Raw genomic sequence first — 20,081 nt, forward strand, 5'->3', positions numbered from 1 at the left:
TTGGACAATGGAGGTTAAATCTTGCACTCTGCCTAAAAATCTAGAACTGGTAAGTTGAACAATATCCTAGCCCAGTTAGATTCTGCCTTCAAGTCCAACATGATTTCCACTGCCCACAATACACATTTGGTAACACAGAGAAAATTCAGGTCTGAAGATTAAATAAGGTGACCTGATACCTTTCCAAATTATCTTGCCCTAGTTTCAGAAACAAAATGATTCCTAAGGTGTTACTAAAAGGTCAGTATGATCACAGACAGTATGTCTCTTATACAGTGAAAGTTTAGTTTTCCACAGAAAACATAATTATATGGTTGAAGAAAACATAATTTAATGCATGACACAGAAAGAACTATAACTAATTTGGACTTTAGGAGGTAAAAGCCATGACTGTTCGCTTCGCTCTTCACTTCTAGACACTAATCTCACATAGCTGGTGCTCCAGATTTGGCAACTTCCAGAAAAAATTCATGAAGAGTCCCATGCACATGAATGAAATTCAAATGTGATATAACAAGAGCACAGGAATTCAATCTCATTGCTGTTTGGTTCACGAGCAGCATCGCGCTGTCCTCTGAGAACCACAGCACACTGTCAGCCCACGTGAACAGCAAATGCTGTCAGTTGAAAGGGGATTTGTAACAACTACCACCAAAGGAGAAAAGCATGTATATTGTGCTCCAATTTATGCTGAGAAAAGGAAACCTGGCAAACAACAAATGCTTGATATTTTAAAAGCCCTTGTTCATGGAGTAACAATACCCTTATGTTAAAAATGACCTCATGCCATCAGCAAAAAGGAAATCACAACAAAAGAACTGGCACTCATTCAAGGAAAAAGTAGAAAGCGTCTTGTTTACTCTTTAACTGTTTAATTGGGAAAATCAGACGAGGTTTGTTTCACGAGTGGCAACTGCAAATTAAACAGACACAGGACAGAATTTACTTTTGGAAGTCAGAATTTTTAAAAGTTGAAAGAACTCTGTGAAGACATATAATCAAATTATTTCATTTTACAGATGAGAAAGTGAGACCCAGGAAAACGACAGACTTTTCAAAGGTCACAGAGCTGGTTCAGAGCAGAGCTGAAATTATTCACTCACTCGACTCTTCCTGGAGTTCACCATCTAGGGAGGATGCTGGTAAGCAAACATTATATAACAGGAACTAAGATGATACGGATAAATACAATATGGTCTAAAACAAACAGCAGAGAGCCAAATCTTGAAAGGTTAAGGAAGACTCTCACAGAAAGTGACACGTGAGACTCAAAAATAGAGAAGCATTACCCAGGTAAAGGGAGAGGGTCTGAGAGGAGGCAGGAGAGACTGAAGAGATGGGAGGGGAAAGCATGTTCCAAGTGAAACAAGAGTAAAGTCCTAGAGGTAAGACAACACTCATCACCTAGCTGGAATTTGTAACACCAAGAAGCACAAGATGAACAATAAAAAGTAAAGGTGCTCAGCTCATGAAGGACCTTGTAAGTCACATGCCATTAAAGAATTTGGACTCTGTGGCTGGGTGCAGTGGCTCATGCCTGTAATCTCAGCACCGTGGGAGGCCGAGGTAGGAGGATCACTTGAGTCCAGAAGTTCAAGACCAGCCTGGCCAACATAGTGAGACCCTGTTTATACAAAAACGAAAAAAAATAGAATTTGGACTTTATCCTAAGTGCCTGTGGAAGTTACTGAAGAGACTGAGGGTTAAGAGTATTAATTTAAAAAGACGTTGCAACCTAACCATGGAGAAAGGACTGGACTAAGAAAGCTTGAAGGAAATGATTGTCATCCAAGCGACAGATGAAAGTGGCCTTCATTAGGGAGGTGGCAGTAGGAACAAAAAGAGGGAGATGAATTAGAAAGGTACTCATCATCTGAGCACTCATTACCAGAAATTACTTCATGTTAAGAGGCCCACATTTAGATGGTTATTCAGAGGACCAAAAATCATCTTAATATGAAACAGTTCTCTACTAACCACTTAGCGAATGCATAACCCTCATTTAATGGTTGTTCCATCCTCCCTGGGAGAAGAGCACTCACATCCATCGCGGACCAACTCACCAAGAGGAGCCACAGCTTCTCTCATTCTCAGATGTTACACACATTAAGAGCACAACACAATTACAATGCAAATACGAGGCAGAAAAAAAAAAAGACCCTGGGAAACTGAAAATGTTATAGAAGATGGGCAGTTTTACAAGTTCAATGGAAATTATTCTGGAGAATACAGGAAGTATGCCCATGTCAAAGTAGGATCTGGATGAGTCAGACTAAGAATTTAAGAAGGAAAAAGCAACAGGGACCTGAAACTCACTTTAAAGGAAAAGAATCTGCATTTCCACCAATTTGGAGAGGGCTCTGGGAAAACTGCTTAAGCTCTGGAACATGTTTTGCAAAAAATGCCCCTATTTACCATCTTCTGTGAAGGCTAAATGATGTTAAAAAAAAAAACATATACTTTTTTTTTTTTTTTTTTTTTTTTTTTGAGATGGAGTCTCACTCTGTTGCCCAGGCTGGACGCAATGGCATGGTCTTCGCTCACTGCTACCTCTACCTCCTGGGTTCAAGTGATTCTCCTGCCTCAGCCTCCCAGGTAGCTGGGATTACAGGTGCACACCACCACTCCCAGCTCATTTCTGTATTTTTAGTAGAGATGGGGGCTTCACCATGTTGGCCAGGCTGGTCTCAAACTCCTGGCCTCAGGTGATCTGTCCACCTCAGCCTCCCAAAGTGTTGGGATTACAGGTGTGAGCCCCATGCCCAGCCAGATCACATACATTTTTAAGGAAAAAAATAATGTCAAATATTCAGCAAACACGGGACTTATTTTTAATACATGAAAGTTGTAATTATAACCTAAGTTAACTGAACAGCAGATTAAGTGATCTTTTAAAAAATGCTTATGGTTTCATTCTTCAAGCTCAAGTATTATGAACAGTTTTTTTCATTATTTTCTATCAAACACTGGTAAATATCAAGTGAGTATCCTTCTAATGAAAATAACCTTTGATAAGATGAGCACAACCTTGGCAAAAATAGCTGCACAGTGCTGATTCCAATCCCGAACCTGCCATTCACTAGTTCTGCACCCTCTGTCTCATCTGACTACTGGGAACACCACCCTTTCCGTTCTAAGAAGGAAATGAGATGATGTCCATGAAGCCCTTGGTATGGCACCAGACACTCCTGCAACGGGTGCTCCTGGCCTCCAGCCCACTGAAGCCACCCAGTGATTACCCATGCCATTTTCACTGTGTCGATTAACAAAAGATAGTTCTTGTTTTCTGGTGCTTTTTTTTTTTTTTTTTTGAGAGGGAGTCCCACTCTGTCACCAGGCTGGAGTGCAGTGGCACGTTATCGGCTCACTGCAACCTCCTCCTCTTGGGTTCAAGCGATTCTCCTGCCTCAGCCTCCCGAGTAGCTGGCATTACAGGCACGCACCACCACACCCAGCCAATTTTGTATTTTTAGTACAGGCAGGGTTTCACCATGTTGGTCAGGCTGGTCTCAAACTCCTGACCTCAGCTGATCCTCCCGTCTTGGCCTCCCAAAGTGTTGGGATTACAGGCGTTAGCCTCTATGTCGGACCAACAAAAGATACTTGTTGTTTTAAATGGACTCAAGTAGCAACACTGAAACAAGGACAACGTATGATCAGGAATGTTTCTGTGGAAAGTTTGAGGAAGCATCTTATCAAGATTTCTTCTAGAGGACAGACATGGTGACTCACAACTGTAATCCTGGCAGTTTGGGAGGCCAAGGCAGGAGGATGCTTAAGGCCAGGAGTTCAAGACCAGCCTGGGCAACATAGTGAGACCTCATCTCTACTAAAAATTAAAAAAAAAAAAAAAATGCTACATATCGTGGTGCATACCTGTAGTCCCAACTACTCAAGGAGGCTGATGTGGGAGGATCACTTGAGTCCAGGAGTTCTAGATTGTAGTGAGTTATGACTGCACAACTGCACTCTAGCCTGGACAACAGAGACCCCCTGTCTCAAAAAAAAAAAAAAAAAGACTTCTTATATATTTAAAAAAAAAATTCCTGACCAGTTGCGGTGGCTCATGCCTGTAATCCCAGCACTTTGGGAGGCTGAGGTGCATGGATCACTTGAGATCAGGAGTTCAAGACCAGCCTGGTGAACATGGCAAAACCCTGTCTCTACTAAAAGTAAAAAAATTAGCCAGGTGTGGCAGTGCGCACCTGTAATCCTACTCGGGAGGCTGAAGCAGAAGAATCACTTGAACCAGGAGGTGGAGGTTGCAGTGGGCTGAGACTGCACCACTAAACTCCAGCCTGGGTAACAGAGCAAGGCTCTGTTTTAAAAAAAAAAAAAAAAAAAAAAAAAAAAAAGTTCCTTTGGTAATGAAACAATTAAAAAAATTTTTTTAATACATATGTTTAAGGTGTAAAGCATGTTTGTTTGATATATGTAAACATACTAATATCATTGATTACTACAAACAAATGAATACATCCATCACCTTACACGGTTACCTTTTGTGAGAAGCACACCTAAAATATAGCAAAATTTTTTTTTTGTATACGATACAATGTTATTAACTATAGTCCTTATACTGCCCATTAGATATCCAGACTTAGTATCCTATATAACTGCAAGTTTATTCACTAATTTTAATGGCTTTTATGAAAAAGAATAATTATATTCATCCTCCAAAGTCTTGAATTTTGCAGTTTGCTTGTTTTTCTAATTATTCTACAGAAAAAAACTACAAAACATTTCTGTTAGTCTTACAGAAGTAGAAGTGCTTATGCTGTTTGAGACAGGAAGGAAAAGTAAATTTTTTTTTTTTAGGTTAAAAGCACTGAGGTGTTTAGTTATATAGGCTGACACCAGTGATTCAAATAACAAAATCTGAATAATAATTTACTACTTTAAAAGACTAAAGGTTAAAATTGTCTTTACGGCAGGCCAAGGTGTTTTAATTTTGTTCCTAAAAATTATCTCTTACTCTCTGATGTTTGTGAGGTTGCATGACAAACCTTTACAAGTGGTTTTAATTATCAAAATTTGTTTACACTTTTGTTTAAATTTCTAACAGTACTGCATTTTGGCCAAAGGAAGTAATGGACCTGATTTTCTACTGTGGCCAATTTATTGAATTTTAGCATTACATTTAAGAAAGAACACGCTGACATTTACATAAAGAATGTTTTATTTTAACAAAACATACTCAAACAGTGTGCGGAGTTTTGAATTAAAAAGTTGAACACTAGTAAATCTTGAGAGGAGGCAAAAACCAGGAGAAACCCCTAATTCATTTCACAAAGGCTGTTTTCTAAACATGCTATGGACTAAATCAGTAACTATGTCCTCTACTAAGCTACTGGGGCGGCCCGTGTTGAACTCATCTTAGTACTTTCAACTCCCAATGCAATGCATGCCAGGTGTTCAACAAATTCTTGATCAATAAGAAAATAGAGCATCACAAAATTAAACAGGGCACATAAAATTATTTCTCCATTTTAAAAATAGAAAAAAAAAGAGTATTAAAGGATTTAGTCAGGTGACACCCCTATAAATGGGTTAAATTGTCACTGCAACTTATATCCTCTAATTCCCAGTCCAATATCCAACTCACCACACCACCTTATGAAGACTAAAGGGGCTCCGGAGGGCTGGAGGAAGCTGGAAATAAGTCTCTCTTTTTTCACCAAATTCCTATTACATGTTATCACCATCTCTGTCATGATCTATCACAAATTCAGGTTCTAATATTGTGTGTGTACATCTTATCTCCCTCGTGAGCCACAGAGGGCAAGAAGTGCCCTCTGTTTTCTTCTGTTTTAAAATGGAGGCTGCGTTCTCCTCTTACCACTGCACATTGACTTCCTTCTTTCTCACTTCCATTGCTCTTGTTCATACAGAATCAATCAATTAATGAATGACTGTGTGCCCTACTCTGCAGCCTTTAACAACACCTTTAAGAAGCCAAAAGCAAATTAAAGCCATCATGAGAAAGCTAAACAGAAACCAAGGTCTGAATGCACTGAAGTTAAACAGAAAACAAGCTCCAAAATGTTAGCCCAAGAAAAGGAGTCTGTGGTAGGCCAGGGTGGCCCACTTGAGTGTGAGGGCAGTGGAGGCTCCTCCTCCATGACTCACACAGCAGTCAGATTAGCAGAAGGCCCTTTCTCTACTCCCCCAAATCTCCAGAAGCAATCGTGTGATTCTGTGCGCGTCCAGCAACCTCACTGCATCCAGGTTCTAGTAAGCTGGAATGTGAATTGCTAGGAAAAAAAACCTATGTTTATTCCATCAAAAATGTCATTACCATAAGAGCCTAATAATTATACATTTGCACACCGATGGAGGAAATGATACCTGGAAGAGATTAACAGTCTACTCTTTTTCCTTTCTTCTTGCCAACCACCAAAAGTTTGCCATGAAGAAAAAAACAAACTTACTTTGAGCAGCCAAGTGAGAACTGAGTCACGATATGGAACAAATTTATTCTTGTTTTTGCCAGCACTCTGATCTGCAAGAGCTGAGATAACCAGACCGAGGGTTGTGAGGGACCTGCATGGTACAACAATATATCAAATGCCACATTTTAGCACAAAGATTGAACACCAAGATGCCCTTGTACCTGCATGTGAGCAGCACCCTGTCAGCATTTTGCTGCTCAGTTCAAAAGCACACAACTCGAAATAGCTATTTTCCCCAATACTACTATAAGCAATAAAAATGCTTAGCCCAGTATTTTGTAGTACATAAAAATGTGAGCTATAAATCTTCAGGTCAATATAATACCAAAACCACATATCTCTAAGAAAGCAAGCCAGAAACACAGTAATTAAACCATAGTACAAAGCAAAAATTGTATATATGAGATTCAATAATAGGATAGCATCTGGGTGATGGTGTTCTATCATCTCCATTTGGTTTATGACTCCTATGTGTCCTTCTGGGAGCCACAAGGACAGAAAAGCTTCCTACTCATAATGAGCTAACGATTCGGCTTGAGGGAGAAAATTTGAAGCCCATATGAAGGAACTGGTAAACAAAATATTACCTCGTATTATTCGTAGCACAGGATCACCCCTTCCATGAAAAGAATTACCTGACCCAAAACAGCAATAGGGCCACTGCTGAGAAACCCTGACCTGACTGAGTCTGTGCTCTTCGGCCCCATCAGGCATCTCAACAAAACCTAAAATGAGCCCACATGAAGGAACTGGTGAACAAAATATTACTTGGTAAAGTCTTAGCTTCTTGGACTTGGACAAGCACGACAGTGTCTAGCAAAGGAAAAGCTCAATGTGGTTAGTACATGTTTGTCCAAAGAGCAACACACAGGTCAAGTTTCAACAGCTCCACTCTGAGAGACCAGTTATCTTTGATCTTCTCTATAGCTAAACCAGTGGTTCTCAACTGGAGGGTGACTGTGTCCCCACAAGGAACAGCCATGGATGTTGAAAGTGAGCTTGGGTTGACACACCTAGGGGTGGGGGAAGAGGTGGCAGCTACTATCGCCATCTAGTGGGGAGAAGCCAGGGATGCAGCTAGACACTCTACAAAGCACAGGATCACCCTTCCCATGAAAAGAATTACCTGACCCAAAACAGCAACAGGGCCACTGTTGAGAAACCCCGACCCGAGGCTGTGCTCTTTCGCCCCATCAGGTATCTCAACAAAACCTCAAATGAGCCCAGGGCCATTGAAAATACCAGAAAAAAATTCCAAATCACCTTATTATTTTAATAACCACAGATGTTCCCTCATTGGCTATCAAATCAATAAAGCAATACAAATAAAGCAATACAAATAAGCTTGAGAGCACTTACTTGTTAATGTTGCTCCCTTCCTTCAGCCTGTCCCCTGCAGCGCCCGTCTTCGTTGCTCGTTCACTGCCAGCTAAATCCACCAGGCTCAGTTTGCCCACTTTCTCTCCAGATGTCTACAAAGGAAATCAATCAATGCTAATAAACAGAAACACAAGGCCAGTTGTGGTGGTTCATGTCAGTAATCCCAGCACTTTGGGAGGACAAGGAACGGGGATCACCTGAGCCCAGGATTTCAAGAACAGCCTGGGCAACACAGCAAAATCCTGTCTCCACAAAAAATTTAAAAAAAAAAAAATAGCTGGCCATGGTGGTGCGTGCCTATAGTCCCAGCTACTTGGGAAACAGGTGGGAGATCACTTGAGCCCAGAAGTTCCAGGCCACAGTGAGCTATGACTGCACCTCTGCATTCCAACCTGAGCGACAGAGTGAGACCCTGTCTCTTAAAAAGCAATACAAAAAGCAGTTCTGTCGCAACTAAATGAATTTATGATCTAAACCCTTTATTAAAAGTATTTACCGTTACTTCAAAATTATTTTGTGCTGCTATAACACACTGTAAGAAAACTGTACAATCTAATGATGGAGACACAGAAAATTTATAAAACTACTAATCCAGCCAGGATGAAAGCTAATTATCTCAGAAAAACAGTGCCTCCAAAATGAGCCATTTTGAAGGGTGCCCAAGGAAATTTCCAGAGTAGTATACAAAAGTACTTCTAAGAGTTAAATTTTACTATTACTGGAAACTGTGTTTAAAATTTCATGGATATTTATCAATAATCCTGAGACAAAACACTTGCAATTCTGACATAAAAAAAAAAACTGACCTTTATACAATAGAAGAATCCCTCAAAATCTCAAAACATTTTGTAACATTTACATCTTATTCATATATAATTCCATTTCATGTCGGATGTTAGATTTATATCTTTTTCTAGTTAAGATATTATATACATACAGATACAAAGATATCATTATCAAAAGTGTTTTCTTATCAAGCACATACATGTAACATACTTTGTACTTCAATAGCAATACAAGAAATGTAGGAAACCAATACCAAAATCTACAGACTGAATCATTTTTAAAGCCTTCCTTTAAAATAGACATTTCCATAAATAAACATGCTGTTAACAAAAGGATATTCAGCATCCCAAATCAAAAGCACTTTTAGTTAAAAAAAAAAAAGTCCTCAGTATGTTTTTTGTTTTATGCTGAAAAGGAAATAAGAAACAAAGAACTTTTTGTTGTTACACTAATCTTGCTGTGATGGTAAAAGGAGAAAAATATGCTTTCAGCAGATGAAAATCCTGCCAAAGTATAGCACTTTGCCAGGGTGATTATTTTACCTTCTGGTATTTGAAATGGACACACTAGGGGGTAGGCATCATAATAAAATATGTAAAATTCACATTAAAAGAGGGAAGACGCAAATATACTAGGCAACAGACAAGTCTGCAACGCAGCAGAAGCACATGTATCTCTGACTGGGTTTACTCTTCACAAGATTCAAAACCAAACACTCAAAAAGTTATTCTACAAAAGCGAGTGATTTTATAGTACAATTTCCCCAGTGTCATTTATTCCTTCTAATAGTGTTTCACAGAAGGCAACACTGCAAAAGAACCTCTGCTAAATCAGCTAGAAGTTTTGTTTTGTTTTTTTGAGACAGGGTCTAGCTCTGTTGCCCAGTGCAGTGGGGCAATCATAGCTCACTGCAGTCTCAAGCTCCTGGGCTCAACTCATCCTCCCACCTCAGCCTCCCTAGTCACTAGGTCTATGGGCATGAACCACCCACACCTTGCTAATTTTCAAATATTCTGTAGAAATGGAGTCTTATTATGTTACCTGGCTGTTCTCCAACTCCTGGGCTCAAGCAATCCTCCGGCCTTGGTCTCCCAAAGTGCTGGGATTACAGGTGTGAGGCACAGTGCCTGGGCAAGCGAGAGCATTACCACTGGCTTACTCAGTTAGCCATCACAGTTTAAAACTCAAAAACTGCTGGGGCAGACAGTGGGCCACTGGTCCACTTAACTTCTGCTCCACCTTCCTTTAGTGGGAGTGGGTGGAAAGCTTAAACCCACACTTCTCAGACTCCCTGGCAGCCCAGGCTCAGGATACACCTGCTAGAGGCTGAAAAGCAGAAGTAGAGCATAGGCCGCCTGCTGCCACTTTCTGGCTCTTTCTGCTGGCAGCGGGACTAGGGAAATGCAAGCACATTCTCCAGGTTCCAGGATGCTATGAGGCGGCAACATGGACAGAAGCAACTTCTCTATACCTGCTTCCTGGATCACAGCTATGGGTATGCCTGGAACTCAGCGTTCTAGAGGTGTCCTCAGAGGTGGCACCACCCCGGTGGCCAGATGTGTGCTGTTCAGAAAGTTATTCCTCAAGAGGCAGTCTAGAACCTGGTCCTCCTCAGATGTCCCAACAACCCTGGAATCACCTGCTTCCCTACATGACATCCTTTTCTATTGACCTAGAGTGGCTTCTGTTTCTTGTCCAGAGTCCTCATTGATACACAAGTCTAGCCAGGACTTTAATTCATCTAACACCTGTAGAGGAAAAAAAACCACAATCCACTTTAGAAATATAAAAACAGGTCTGCATCTGAACACCTACCCCAGACTTCACATCGTAGAGAGTATGTGTGAGGGTGATTTTGAAAACTGCATGGGATCGGCTACTCTCCTCGTTCATGTTGGTTGCAGCAACTGTGCGAGATTTGTTACCCTCAGACATCAACGACTCGATATCCTAAGTGGAAACAAATCATAGACCCACATTTCTTTACTTGTGTAATACACACTAAAACCCTGCTACACTACAAAATGCATTACAAGTTTTGCTACTTAGTCAACAACATTTGGAGTTAACATTCTTGTTTCTCAATGAACATTGGGCCCCGTGGAGTACAATAGCCAATACCATCTCTGAAAACTTAAAGTAGATCATTTGCTACAGGTACAGAGGTGGCAGCTTTGACTCAAAGTTCAGAAGCTACACCTTTGGTCACACAAGATGAATAAGTATGCCACGCCAACCTCATCTAATATAGAAATTTGAAAAAACTTAGTTTCTTTAATACAGAAGCAATACAAATTTATTGTTAAAACAAATTAGATTATACAAATAAGCAACACAAATAACTTAAATAACTTGTGTTATTTCTCCTTTCATCCAGGCATATCACCGACTACTACTATCTTAGCAGACCTGTTTTTTATTTATTTTTTTTTTTACTATACTTTAATTTCTAGGGTACATGTGCAGAACATGCCAGTTTGTTACATATGTATATATGTGCCATGTTGGTGTGCTGCACCCATTAACTCGGCAGACCTGTTTTTAAAAATTAGAATGTCAAGAGACTAATTTTCTGCATTGATTTACCACTTGGTTGCTACTACTACTAAAAAAGAGAAACAACAAAATACAATAGGAAGGTCAAGGGATTTTCTTTTTTTTTTTTAATGTTATAAGCTCTAAAACAGTTAACCAACCTGGATTTTAATTGCATTAACAACAATGCAGAGCTATGATACCCATCTGCCTTACAAGGATCTTAATGAGGAGTGAGAAAAATGGTATGTGTGAAAGTTGACTAGATGCTTCCTATTACCCAGTCTTCACTTCGTTCCAGTAAGACAGCCCAATCTTCAACTTGGCACATATGGCCAAGCTAAGAGACTACATTTCCCAGATGCCCTTGCAGCTCACTCTGGCCACATGACATTTTAGTGAATAAGATTTAAAATTAAAATAGGCCATCTGGGAATTCTCCTTCAGGGAGTAGGCGTGCTATCACGTGTTGGTTCTAAGAGCCATCTTGAACTATGGGAATAAGGACATTACCACACCACTCTATGTTGACCACTGGAAGGAATCCAGGTCCCTAATAACACATTTGGGGCCACCATATCAGCCCTGGAGAGCCTACCTCCATATTTCTTTTCCATTAAAAGTCTTGTTTCAATCATCATTCATTCATTCATACTTTCCAATATATACTGAAAGCACCTACCATAGGGCAGGTACTTTTCAAACACTGAGAATATACAATGGACAAAACAGGTAATAATCCATGTTTCAAAGAACTGTTACATTTTTTTAATGTTATGTGCAACTGAACACAATCCTGACACACATCACCAAAAACTGAAAATCACAATTTTCTATTAAAAGAATAATGTTTAAGAAAAAATTCAACACGATACATAAAAAGCCTTAAAGTAAAAACATTAACTGCAAAAGGAAGTATAAGTGGGCCCCAGAATGGGAAAACAACAACAAAAGATAAAATTCACAATTTTCTAGATTGATTCAAACCCACTTTAGATTCACTAAGTCTGATAATTTCTCATTTAAAAGCCTCATCCTATTTAGTCTATATTTATTCACTGGTCTCTGATCAACTACCTCATTTTTAGGATTTTTGTAAAATGGGATTTATTAAGTGATGCTATTATATATGCAATTTTAAAAAACAACAAAGTAAGCCAGGAAAGAGAGCCCACCCTACTACACTAAATTTAAGTCGTTCACATACAGGATGTTGTTACCTTGTAGCTTGTGACAGCCAGTTTAGAAAGTCCGTCGACATAAGGTCCCAACACACTATGCTCTCTGACTTTCAACGTCTGACGGCTTCTGTTCACGAAAAACAAAGAAATGATTTTTTTAACAATAGCCTATTTTTAAAAAGGACTCAGCTCTGCTCCATAAAAATATACAATGAATTCAAGAAAGACCCCAAATAAATAAAACCAACCGACTTGATCCCAGAAGAATTTAAACCAAACTTTAAAATCTTCACTGCAAAGAAAACTTCATAATGTGATTAAATATCACATCACTCAAAGGGTACATTGTGGGATGTCTATTTGCTACTACAAAGAATGCAGAGTCAAATAAATATGAACAATCTATTTGTCTTACACAGAATGTGGTACAAACAGCAGAAACTCAGTAAATGTTAACTGTGCAAGAAAGGAAAACTACAGACCAGTCTGTCATGAAGAAAGACAAACAAAAGACAATAAACTGAATCTAATGATTTCAAAATACAAAATTGGGCTTATCTCAGGGCTTCTAGGCTATTGACCACTGGAAAAAAGATGCTCGCACTTTAATCACATTGACAGCCTAAGGGGGCAGAGGAAGGAAGTACGATCATTTCAATAAATGCATGAAAAAAGATACAATAAAATTAAAATTAAATATTCGTAAGTTTTTTTTTTTTTTTTTAAACCCTCTTAGCAAACAAGGAACTAATAAACCCAGTAAAGGACATCTGAGAAAACTGTAGAGCACAGATAGCATAGTTAATAATATAAACCAAAAATATCAAGAATATTTGTTGAGGTGTTAGTCAAAGGGTACAAAGTTTCCGTTAGGAGGAGTAAGTTCTTGAGATCTATTGCACAGCATGGTGACTATAGTCAGTAACACAGTGTGTGTTTCAAAATTGCTGAGAGTAGATTTTAAATGTCTGCACCATAAAAAAAAAAAAAGGTAAGTGGGTAAGGTGACGGATATGTTAATTAGCTTGATATAATCATTCCATAATATATACATGATCAAAACACACTGTACTCCATAAACATATACAATTCTCATTTGTCAATTAAAAATTAAATTATAAAAAAGAGTGTTAATGATGAGGTTACTGGTGATTTTCATTTTATATTTTTTTCCTTATTTTATACCACGAATGTGTGTCCATTTTTGAACTACACAAAATCTTTTTTAAAAAAGTAATAAATTATAATCTTAAAGTTTTTTTGTTTTTGTTTTTATTTTCAAATGGAGTCTTGCTCTATCACCCAGGCTGGAGCGCAGTGCCAGGATTTCAGCTCGCTGCAACCTCCGCCTCCCGGGTTCAAGCAGTTCTCCTGCCTCAGCCTCCTGAATAACTGGGATTACAGGTGCACATCACCACACCCAGCTCATTTCTGTATTTTTAGTAGACACGGGGTTTCATCATGTTGGCCAGGCCGGTCTCGAACTCCTGACCCCAAGTGATCCGCCTGCCTTGGCCTCCCAAAGTGCTGGGATTACAGGCATGAGCCACCATGCCCAACCAATGTTTCAAATTTTTTGGTGGTTCTTTGATGCCTATGAAGAGAGGTGCACACTCCTCAGCTTGATACGTATGCTCCTTTATAATCTGCTCTTGACTACCTCTTAGTCAGCTCTCCTTATCCTCGCCTTAGGCAGGAATTAATTTACTTTTATCCATTTGTATTATAATAAACTTTGGGCTCTAGAATAGCAAGAATAATGTCTAATTACTTTGGGAGTCTGCAGTTCCTAGCACAAGTCCTGTCACATAAGAATCACTAGATGAATGAACAGACTTCACTAACAAAGTGAAGATGAGAGAGATTAAGGTGACAGAGAGGACTTCAAATGTTAGCTTCCATCATTTGGAGAGGGAGTGCTAGTAACTAAGAAGGCAGGAGAGGAAGGGAAGAAATCATCATTTGGAGAGGGAGTGCTAGTAACTAAGAAGGCAGGAGGGGAAGGGAAGAAATGTTGAACACATACAGTGAATGACTAGCACGGAAGCTGAACCGCATTCAATCGCTAATACCCATAATAAAGAAAGCAAGAAAAGGATAGTTCTAGAATAACCCTTCATATAAACAGTAAAATCAGGGGATAAGGAAATGACTCTTAAATCTAAAATCTATAGTACCCTAGGATCAACCACAAAAAAAATGTCACTTATTACCATGTAACTGGATAAAGCAGATATAGAGTATTTGATTTACTTCTCGCCCCAGGATATATTCTATTATTCACTTTTTTCCTTTCATATTTCCTCTTTTTTCTTAATGTATCCTCTATTATCTCCTGAGTAAAACAACATAATTATATTACTACATACTAGATGCTGAATTAATATAATTAGTACGTGAATAAAAAACGAAGTTTTCTCAAATGGTCTTTGACCGAAATTCACCTTTAGAGATTTTAATCCATTTACTTTGAATCTTCAGAAACTAAAAAAAAAAAAATTCCAAGAAATTTTCACTGGGGAGATAACAGCAGCAGCTACCACTTATTGAGTACTTACTGTATGCCAGCAAATGTTCTAAGACCTCAGGTGTATCATCCCAGTCTATCGTCACAACAGCCCTCTGAGATAATTGTATCCTATCATTTCCCTCTTCAAGTTCCCTCTAGGCCCACAAGTTAGGCCTAGAAAGCGTAAGAAACGTGCTCAATAGGTAACAAGTACAGGACCTAGATCTGGAGCTACGCGAATCCGAAGCTCTTCGGAATTCACTGTTAATTAATTACTGTAAGTAAGCTGTTAATTACTATACCCAAGACAAACACAGGAGAAATTACTAAAGACTGTACGTGTGCAGATAAGTTGAAAAGATGCCATACAAGCACCCTGGATTAAGCAGAAGAACGAACAGGTATGAAGTCAGTCAGCTAAGAATTTCTGGAAGGAGTTAAGTCTGGGCTGGATCTCAGAAAAGTGATGATCTTTGCAGAAGTCAAAGTCCAAGAGAAAGTATTCAAAGCAGAACAAAATGTATATATACACAGGGGTATAATATTAAGTAGGATGTGGGTACCTGGGCCATAAGGTACTCTCTGGCCTCTTTGTTTTGGAACAGTTTTTACTTTTAATTTCTTTTGAGACAGGATGAATCTCTCATCCTGTCACCCAGGCTGGGGTGTAGTGGCACGATCTTGGCTCACTGAAGCCTCAAACTCCTGGGCTCAAGCTCAACCTTGGTCTCCTTTCGTTCCATGTTGACTTCTGTGCATCCTACTCTCTGACCACACTGAACTGCTGGATCATTCTCCAAAGGAGATTTACATTTAATGATTAATTTACACCTTCAAGGTGTGGCAGAGGCTGTTCCCTACGCCTGAGTAGTTCTCACCCAACTTCCCAGTGAACAAACTTCCCACTCAGCACAAAAGTTATCAAGCAAGTACACTCTGTGGAATCTTCCCTTCTCCTCAGGGCAAGATCAGTCATTGTCTCTTTGCTCCCTAATTTGTAGGAGCCTCTTTCACAAGTTAAAAGCAGACTGCCTTGTATTTTAATTATTTGTTTACAAAACTCTCATTCTGTCCACATTGTGAGCTCTTGCATAGTGCCTGGCATACAATGATCACTCAATAAATGTTTGTTAAGTTTGTATAGAAGCACTGAGCATCAATTCAATCTCCCTGAGAGAACCCTGAAGATTATCATCTTGGTCAAGGAAAACTGACAACAGAGAAGAGCTGAGGGTTCTGTTTGCTCTTGACTGAGAGTCACTAAGATTCACTGCCTCTAAGATTCTCTTTTCCTTGATCATCTTCCTTATCCGGCAAAACTAAATGTCCTCCTGTTGTCCTCCAAACTTTCTGTAGGCCTCAGCTTATTTGGCTCTTTGACCTTCCTAATACTGTTTTTACATCAACAAGCCACAGGCTGTGGTCATTATCTCCATCTCTCTCCACTGTCACGCTTCCTTAAAATCTGAACTCAAAGAACTCTCTGTGGAAGGAATAGATTTCTAGATACCTCGCACTTTCCTCACTCAGTTACAGCTGCAGTGTCAAACCAGCATCTGTGAAGGCCTCCTAAGACTTCTGACCCAATTCTCTTTCCAAGTCTGTGCCATGCAATCATGGGCACTTTTTTTTGTTCCTGAGAATCTTTAAAAATTCACTGTCCTAAAGACCAGGTTTCATCGCTCTGATAATGCCTCTCCCTCACCTCACAGCCCGCAAAGAGCTGAATTCCACCTGAAATTTCTTGATTAAAAAAAAACTCTTGAGCCCAGGAGTTCAAGGCTGCAGTAAGCTATGATCATGTCACTGCACTGAAGCCTATGTGACAGAGCGAGACCCTCTTAAAAAGTTAAAAAGTAAGATTTGTACTTAAGCCAATTTAAGTCTGTTTCAGTTCACAATGCTGAAACACTAAAGTCTCAAATTCGTTTACCCTTTGGGATCAAGGAGGTCTCGAACTTTTTCATTATAAATTTCCATGTAGGACACTTCTACTTTAAAACTCTGTTCTTCATTTTCCTCTTTCTGAGTTCGTTCAAAGAGTCCACTGCAAAGTCTTGGGATTAATCCAGGTTGGTCAGCTGTGCCCATCATGGTGTAAGATTTTCCAGATCCTAAAAACAAGGAAATCAGAGTTACTATTGTCTCTTTGAGAAGTTAAATATATAACCCTCTTTCTGTTGCTCATAATAAATTATAAACACTTAGCAAAATGCAATGAAAAATACATCCAAATATGAGAATAATAAGTACACAAGCTTTCTTACTGCACATGAGAAAGTGAAAAGCAAATGTCTTTTAGAAAGAAAAATAGGCGGGGCACAGTGACTCATGCCTGTAATCCCAGCACTTTGGGAGGCTGAGGTGGGCAGATTGCCTGAGCTCAGGAGTTCAAGACCAGCCTGGGCAACAAGGTGAAACCCCATCTCTACTAAAATACAAACAAACAAAAAAAAATTAGCCTGGCGTGGCAGCGTGTGCTTGTAGTCCCAGCTATTCGGGAGGCTGAGGCAGAATTGCTTGAACCCGGGAGGCGGAGGTTGCAGTGAGCCAAGATCGCGCCACGACAGTCCTGCTTGGGCTATAGAGTGAGACTTCATCTCCAAAAGAAAAGAAAAAGAAAAAGAAAAAGAAACTTCTTTACTCATCCTCATACTTTTAGAAAATACCTAAAACAACTGAGAAATAGTGAGGTCTAAAAGTTTTCTGAAATAAGCTGGAAGAGCCATATAATTAATACTATTGTGCCTGCTCCCAACCAGTGATCACAGCACAAAAAAAATAGGTTCTCCCTGCAGACCCCAGAGCAAATTAACTCACTACCCTTTCACTCTAGTATGGAAACTAAAGAATAATCTTATTTTTTCTTATATAAAATTATTTTCTCGGCTGGGCGTGGTGGCTCACGCCTGTAATCACAGCACTTTGGGAGGCCAAGGTGGGGGGATCACCTGAGGTCAGGAGTTTGAGACCAGCCTGGCCAACATGGTGAAACTCCATCTCTACTAAAAATACCAAAAAAATTAACCAGACACAATGGCAGGCACCTGTAATCCCGGCTACTCAGGAGGCTGAGGCAGGAGAATCACCTGAACCTAGGAGGCAGAGGCTGCAATGAGCAGAGATTGTGCCAGTGTCCTCCAGCCTGGGCAACAGAGCGAGACTCCATCTCAGGGGAAAAAAAAATGCATTTTCTCCTTTGTAAAAGAAATATATATTAAATAAAACTTAGAAAACATAGGAAAATAGAAAGAAAAAACTTAAAATTACCATAGTCCTACTGTCCAAAAACAAGTAACTACTGACATTTAAGTATAATTCCGTTTTTAGTACCAGTGTTTTTGCAAACATGCTTTTAACCTACAAGTTGCTGCTTTTGTCACGCAACATTTTATTGTTATCATAATACCTAAAGCTAATGTGCCACATTTCCTAAGTACCAGGACTTCTGTAAAAAGTCTGCACATGGGAACTCGTTATGACAACCCTACAAGAAGGTCTATGATCATCAGCCTTTCCAGGTAAGGACACTAAAGGGCAGAGAGGTTAAGTAACTGCCCAGGTCTCTCCACTGGCCAGCTGCAGGAGCAGCACTGGAGCTGTCGCCACTTGACCCCAGCTTTCTGCTCTTTCAACACGACACGAGGCTTCTTGAAAACATCTGACACATTCTTCGGTGAGAACATTTCTAGTTGGACAAGCTGTACGCTTTACTCTTATAAAAGTAACAAGTTCACTTCAAATAGATTTTCTTTTCTTGACCACAGAGATGCAAAAGCCAAAAAGCTTATTAGTTATTACTGGAGAGACATTAAGAAGTACATTCTTTTTGGTATTTTCTCTGTTAAGATTCTGAAAGCCTTAAAAAAGCATGATCTATGGGCATGGCTAGTAATATGTTCAACGGTCATAGCTCTGTATTTTTTTTAAAAACAACCCTGCTAGTGCCTTGTGAGAAAAATCAGTAAAGATAAAAGATCCCAATCCTAATTTTATCACATTCATTCTAAAATAATGTTATTGACTACTTTCAACATCTACAATACTTTCTGAAAGCAAAAATAACAAGGAATAAATCAGCAATGTTATTCAGTGAAATACACACGGTTCTACTTTCTCCTTCATTGATGGTTATGTGATTCCATGTTATTTAACATTACCAGTCTGTCCATAGGCAAAGATACACGCATTGTAGCCATCAAAAGCATTCTGCAGGATATTCTCCCCAAGGCACTTGAAAACAATATCTTGACCTGAGAGAGAGAGAATAAGAGAAAAGACATTTTAAGCCAAAACTACATATGAACAATTCATAAAACAAAAACAAAAATCTCAAAAACGTATAATGTGCTTATTTATCTCCAAACAAGATTTTTAAATTTGATGAATGTTCCCAAAGGCTTACGCCTTCCAGGTTATTTCTAGATAGCACATGAGGGAAAATCAGCCCCCTGTACTACATACTTGAACAAATAAACACTACTAAGAATCCCCTGCAATGCAGAGCCAATGAGCTGCTCGCTTTATAATCAATGATTATATCTGAAATTTATACTTGGAACCCAGGTGTACCTGGATTTAACTATTTACCACTCAGCCAATGCTTTTATTCAGTGGGTACCAGAGTTTAGAACAATCATATATATCAACCCCCTCTCCTTTCCCTCAGTGACAATTTCTAATTACAGGATCTATAATACATACCAGTTAGGACAGGGAGTCAGAGCCTGGAAATTTCCCCCAGTTTTCATCATGGACATAAACCACAGAGTCAAGTTTATGTCCATGGAGATAAATGAGATATGTCATTTCCCCCCACAGGCCAAATGAGATATGTCAATAGTCAGTAATCGAATGTGAATCTGACAAGTCACCCTACCTCACTTAGTCTCAATAGCATATGGAAGAACTGGATGCTTTTATGTTATGGCAAGGGTATTCCATTATGTCTCTTTTTTTTTTTTTTTTTTTTTTAAATACCAGTTAATTTATACTTCTGATATTGGGCCACCTAGACCAAATGAATCTTAACTTCCAAACAGCCATAATATTCATCTTTCTCATCACAGAAGCCAAAACAATATGATGCTTAATATTTAAAAGAGATTGTTTAAAAACAGGTGACAAAAGCAGTTAGGAATAAAAGCAATCAAAGGCTGTCTCTGTAGTCCTAAACTTGTGGTGAGATGGGGCTAGAGACAGTCATCATTTAGAAGAGATTAACAGACTTCCAGAGCC

At 39.2% G+C, this 20,081-nt stretch overlaps 1 protein-coding gene across 3 annotated transcripts in view; it reads right to left on the bottom strand.

The window, feature by feature from the left end:
• KIF13B (kinesin family member 13B) overlaps positions 1-20,081 on the bottom strand; it is a 190,548-nt gene that overhangs the window by 97,754 nt on the left and 72,713 nt on the right. For 2 of the 3 annotated variants that reach the window (XM_021942839.2, XM_031669931.1), the window contains exons 5-10: positions 19,004-19,096; positions 16,777-16,957; positions 12,374-12,461; positions 10,434-10,568; positions 7,812-7,924; positions 6,432-6,543 (exon numbers count right to left, since the gene is read on the bottom strand). In XM_021942839.2, coding sequence (XP_021798531.2) covers positions 6,432-6,543; positions 7,812-7,924; positions 10,434-10,568; positions 12,374-12,461; positions 16,777-16,957; positions 19,004-19,096 — 722 coding nt within the window. Of the gene's footprint in view, positions 1-6,431; positions 6,544-7,811; positions 7,925-10,433; positions 10,569-12,373; positions 12,462-16,776; positions 16,958-18,948; positions 19,097-20,081 lie in introns of those variants that run through there. The other variant, XM_031669932.1, reaches the window with a different exon arrangement.

This window comes from Papio anubis, chromosome 8 (assembly GCF_008728515.1).
Source record: "Papio anubis isolate 15944 chromosome 8, Panubis1.0, whole genome shotgun sequence".
NCBI classification, from domain to species: Eukaryota; Metazoa; Chordata; class Mammalia; order Primates; family Cercopithecidae; genus Papio; species Papio anubis.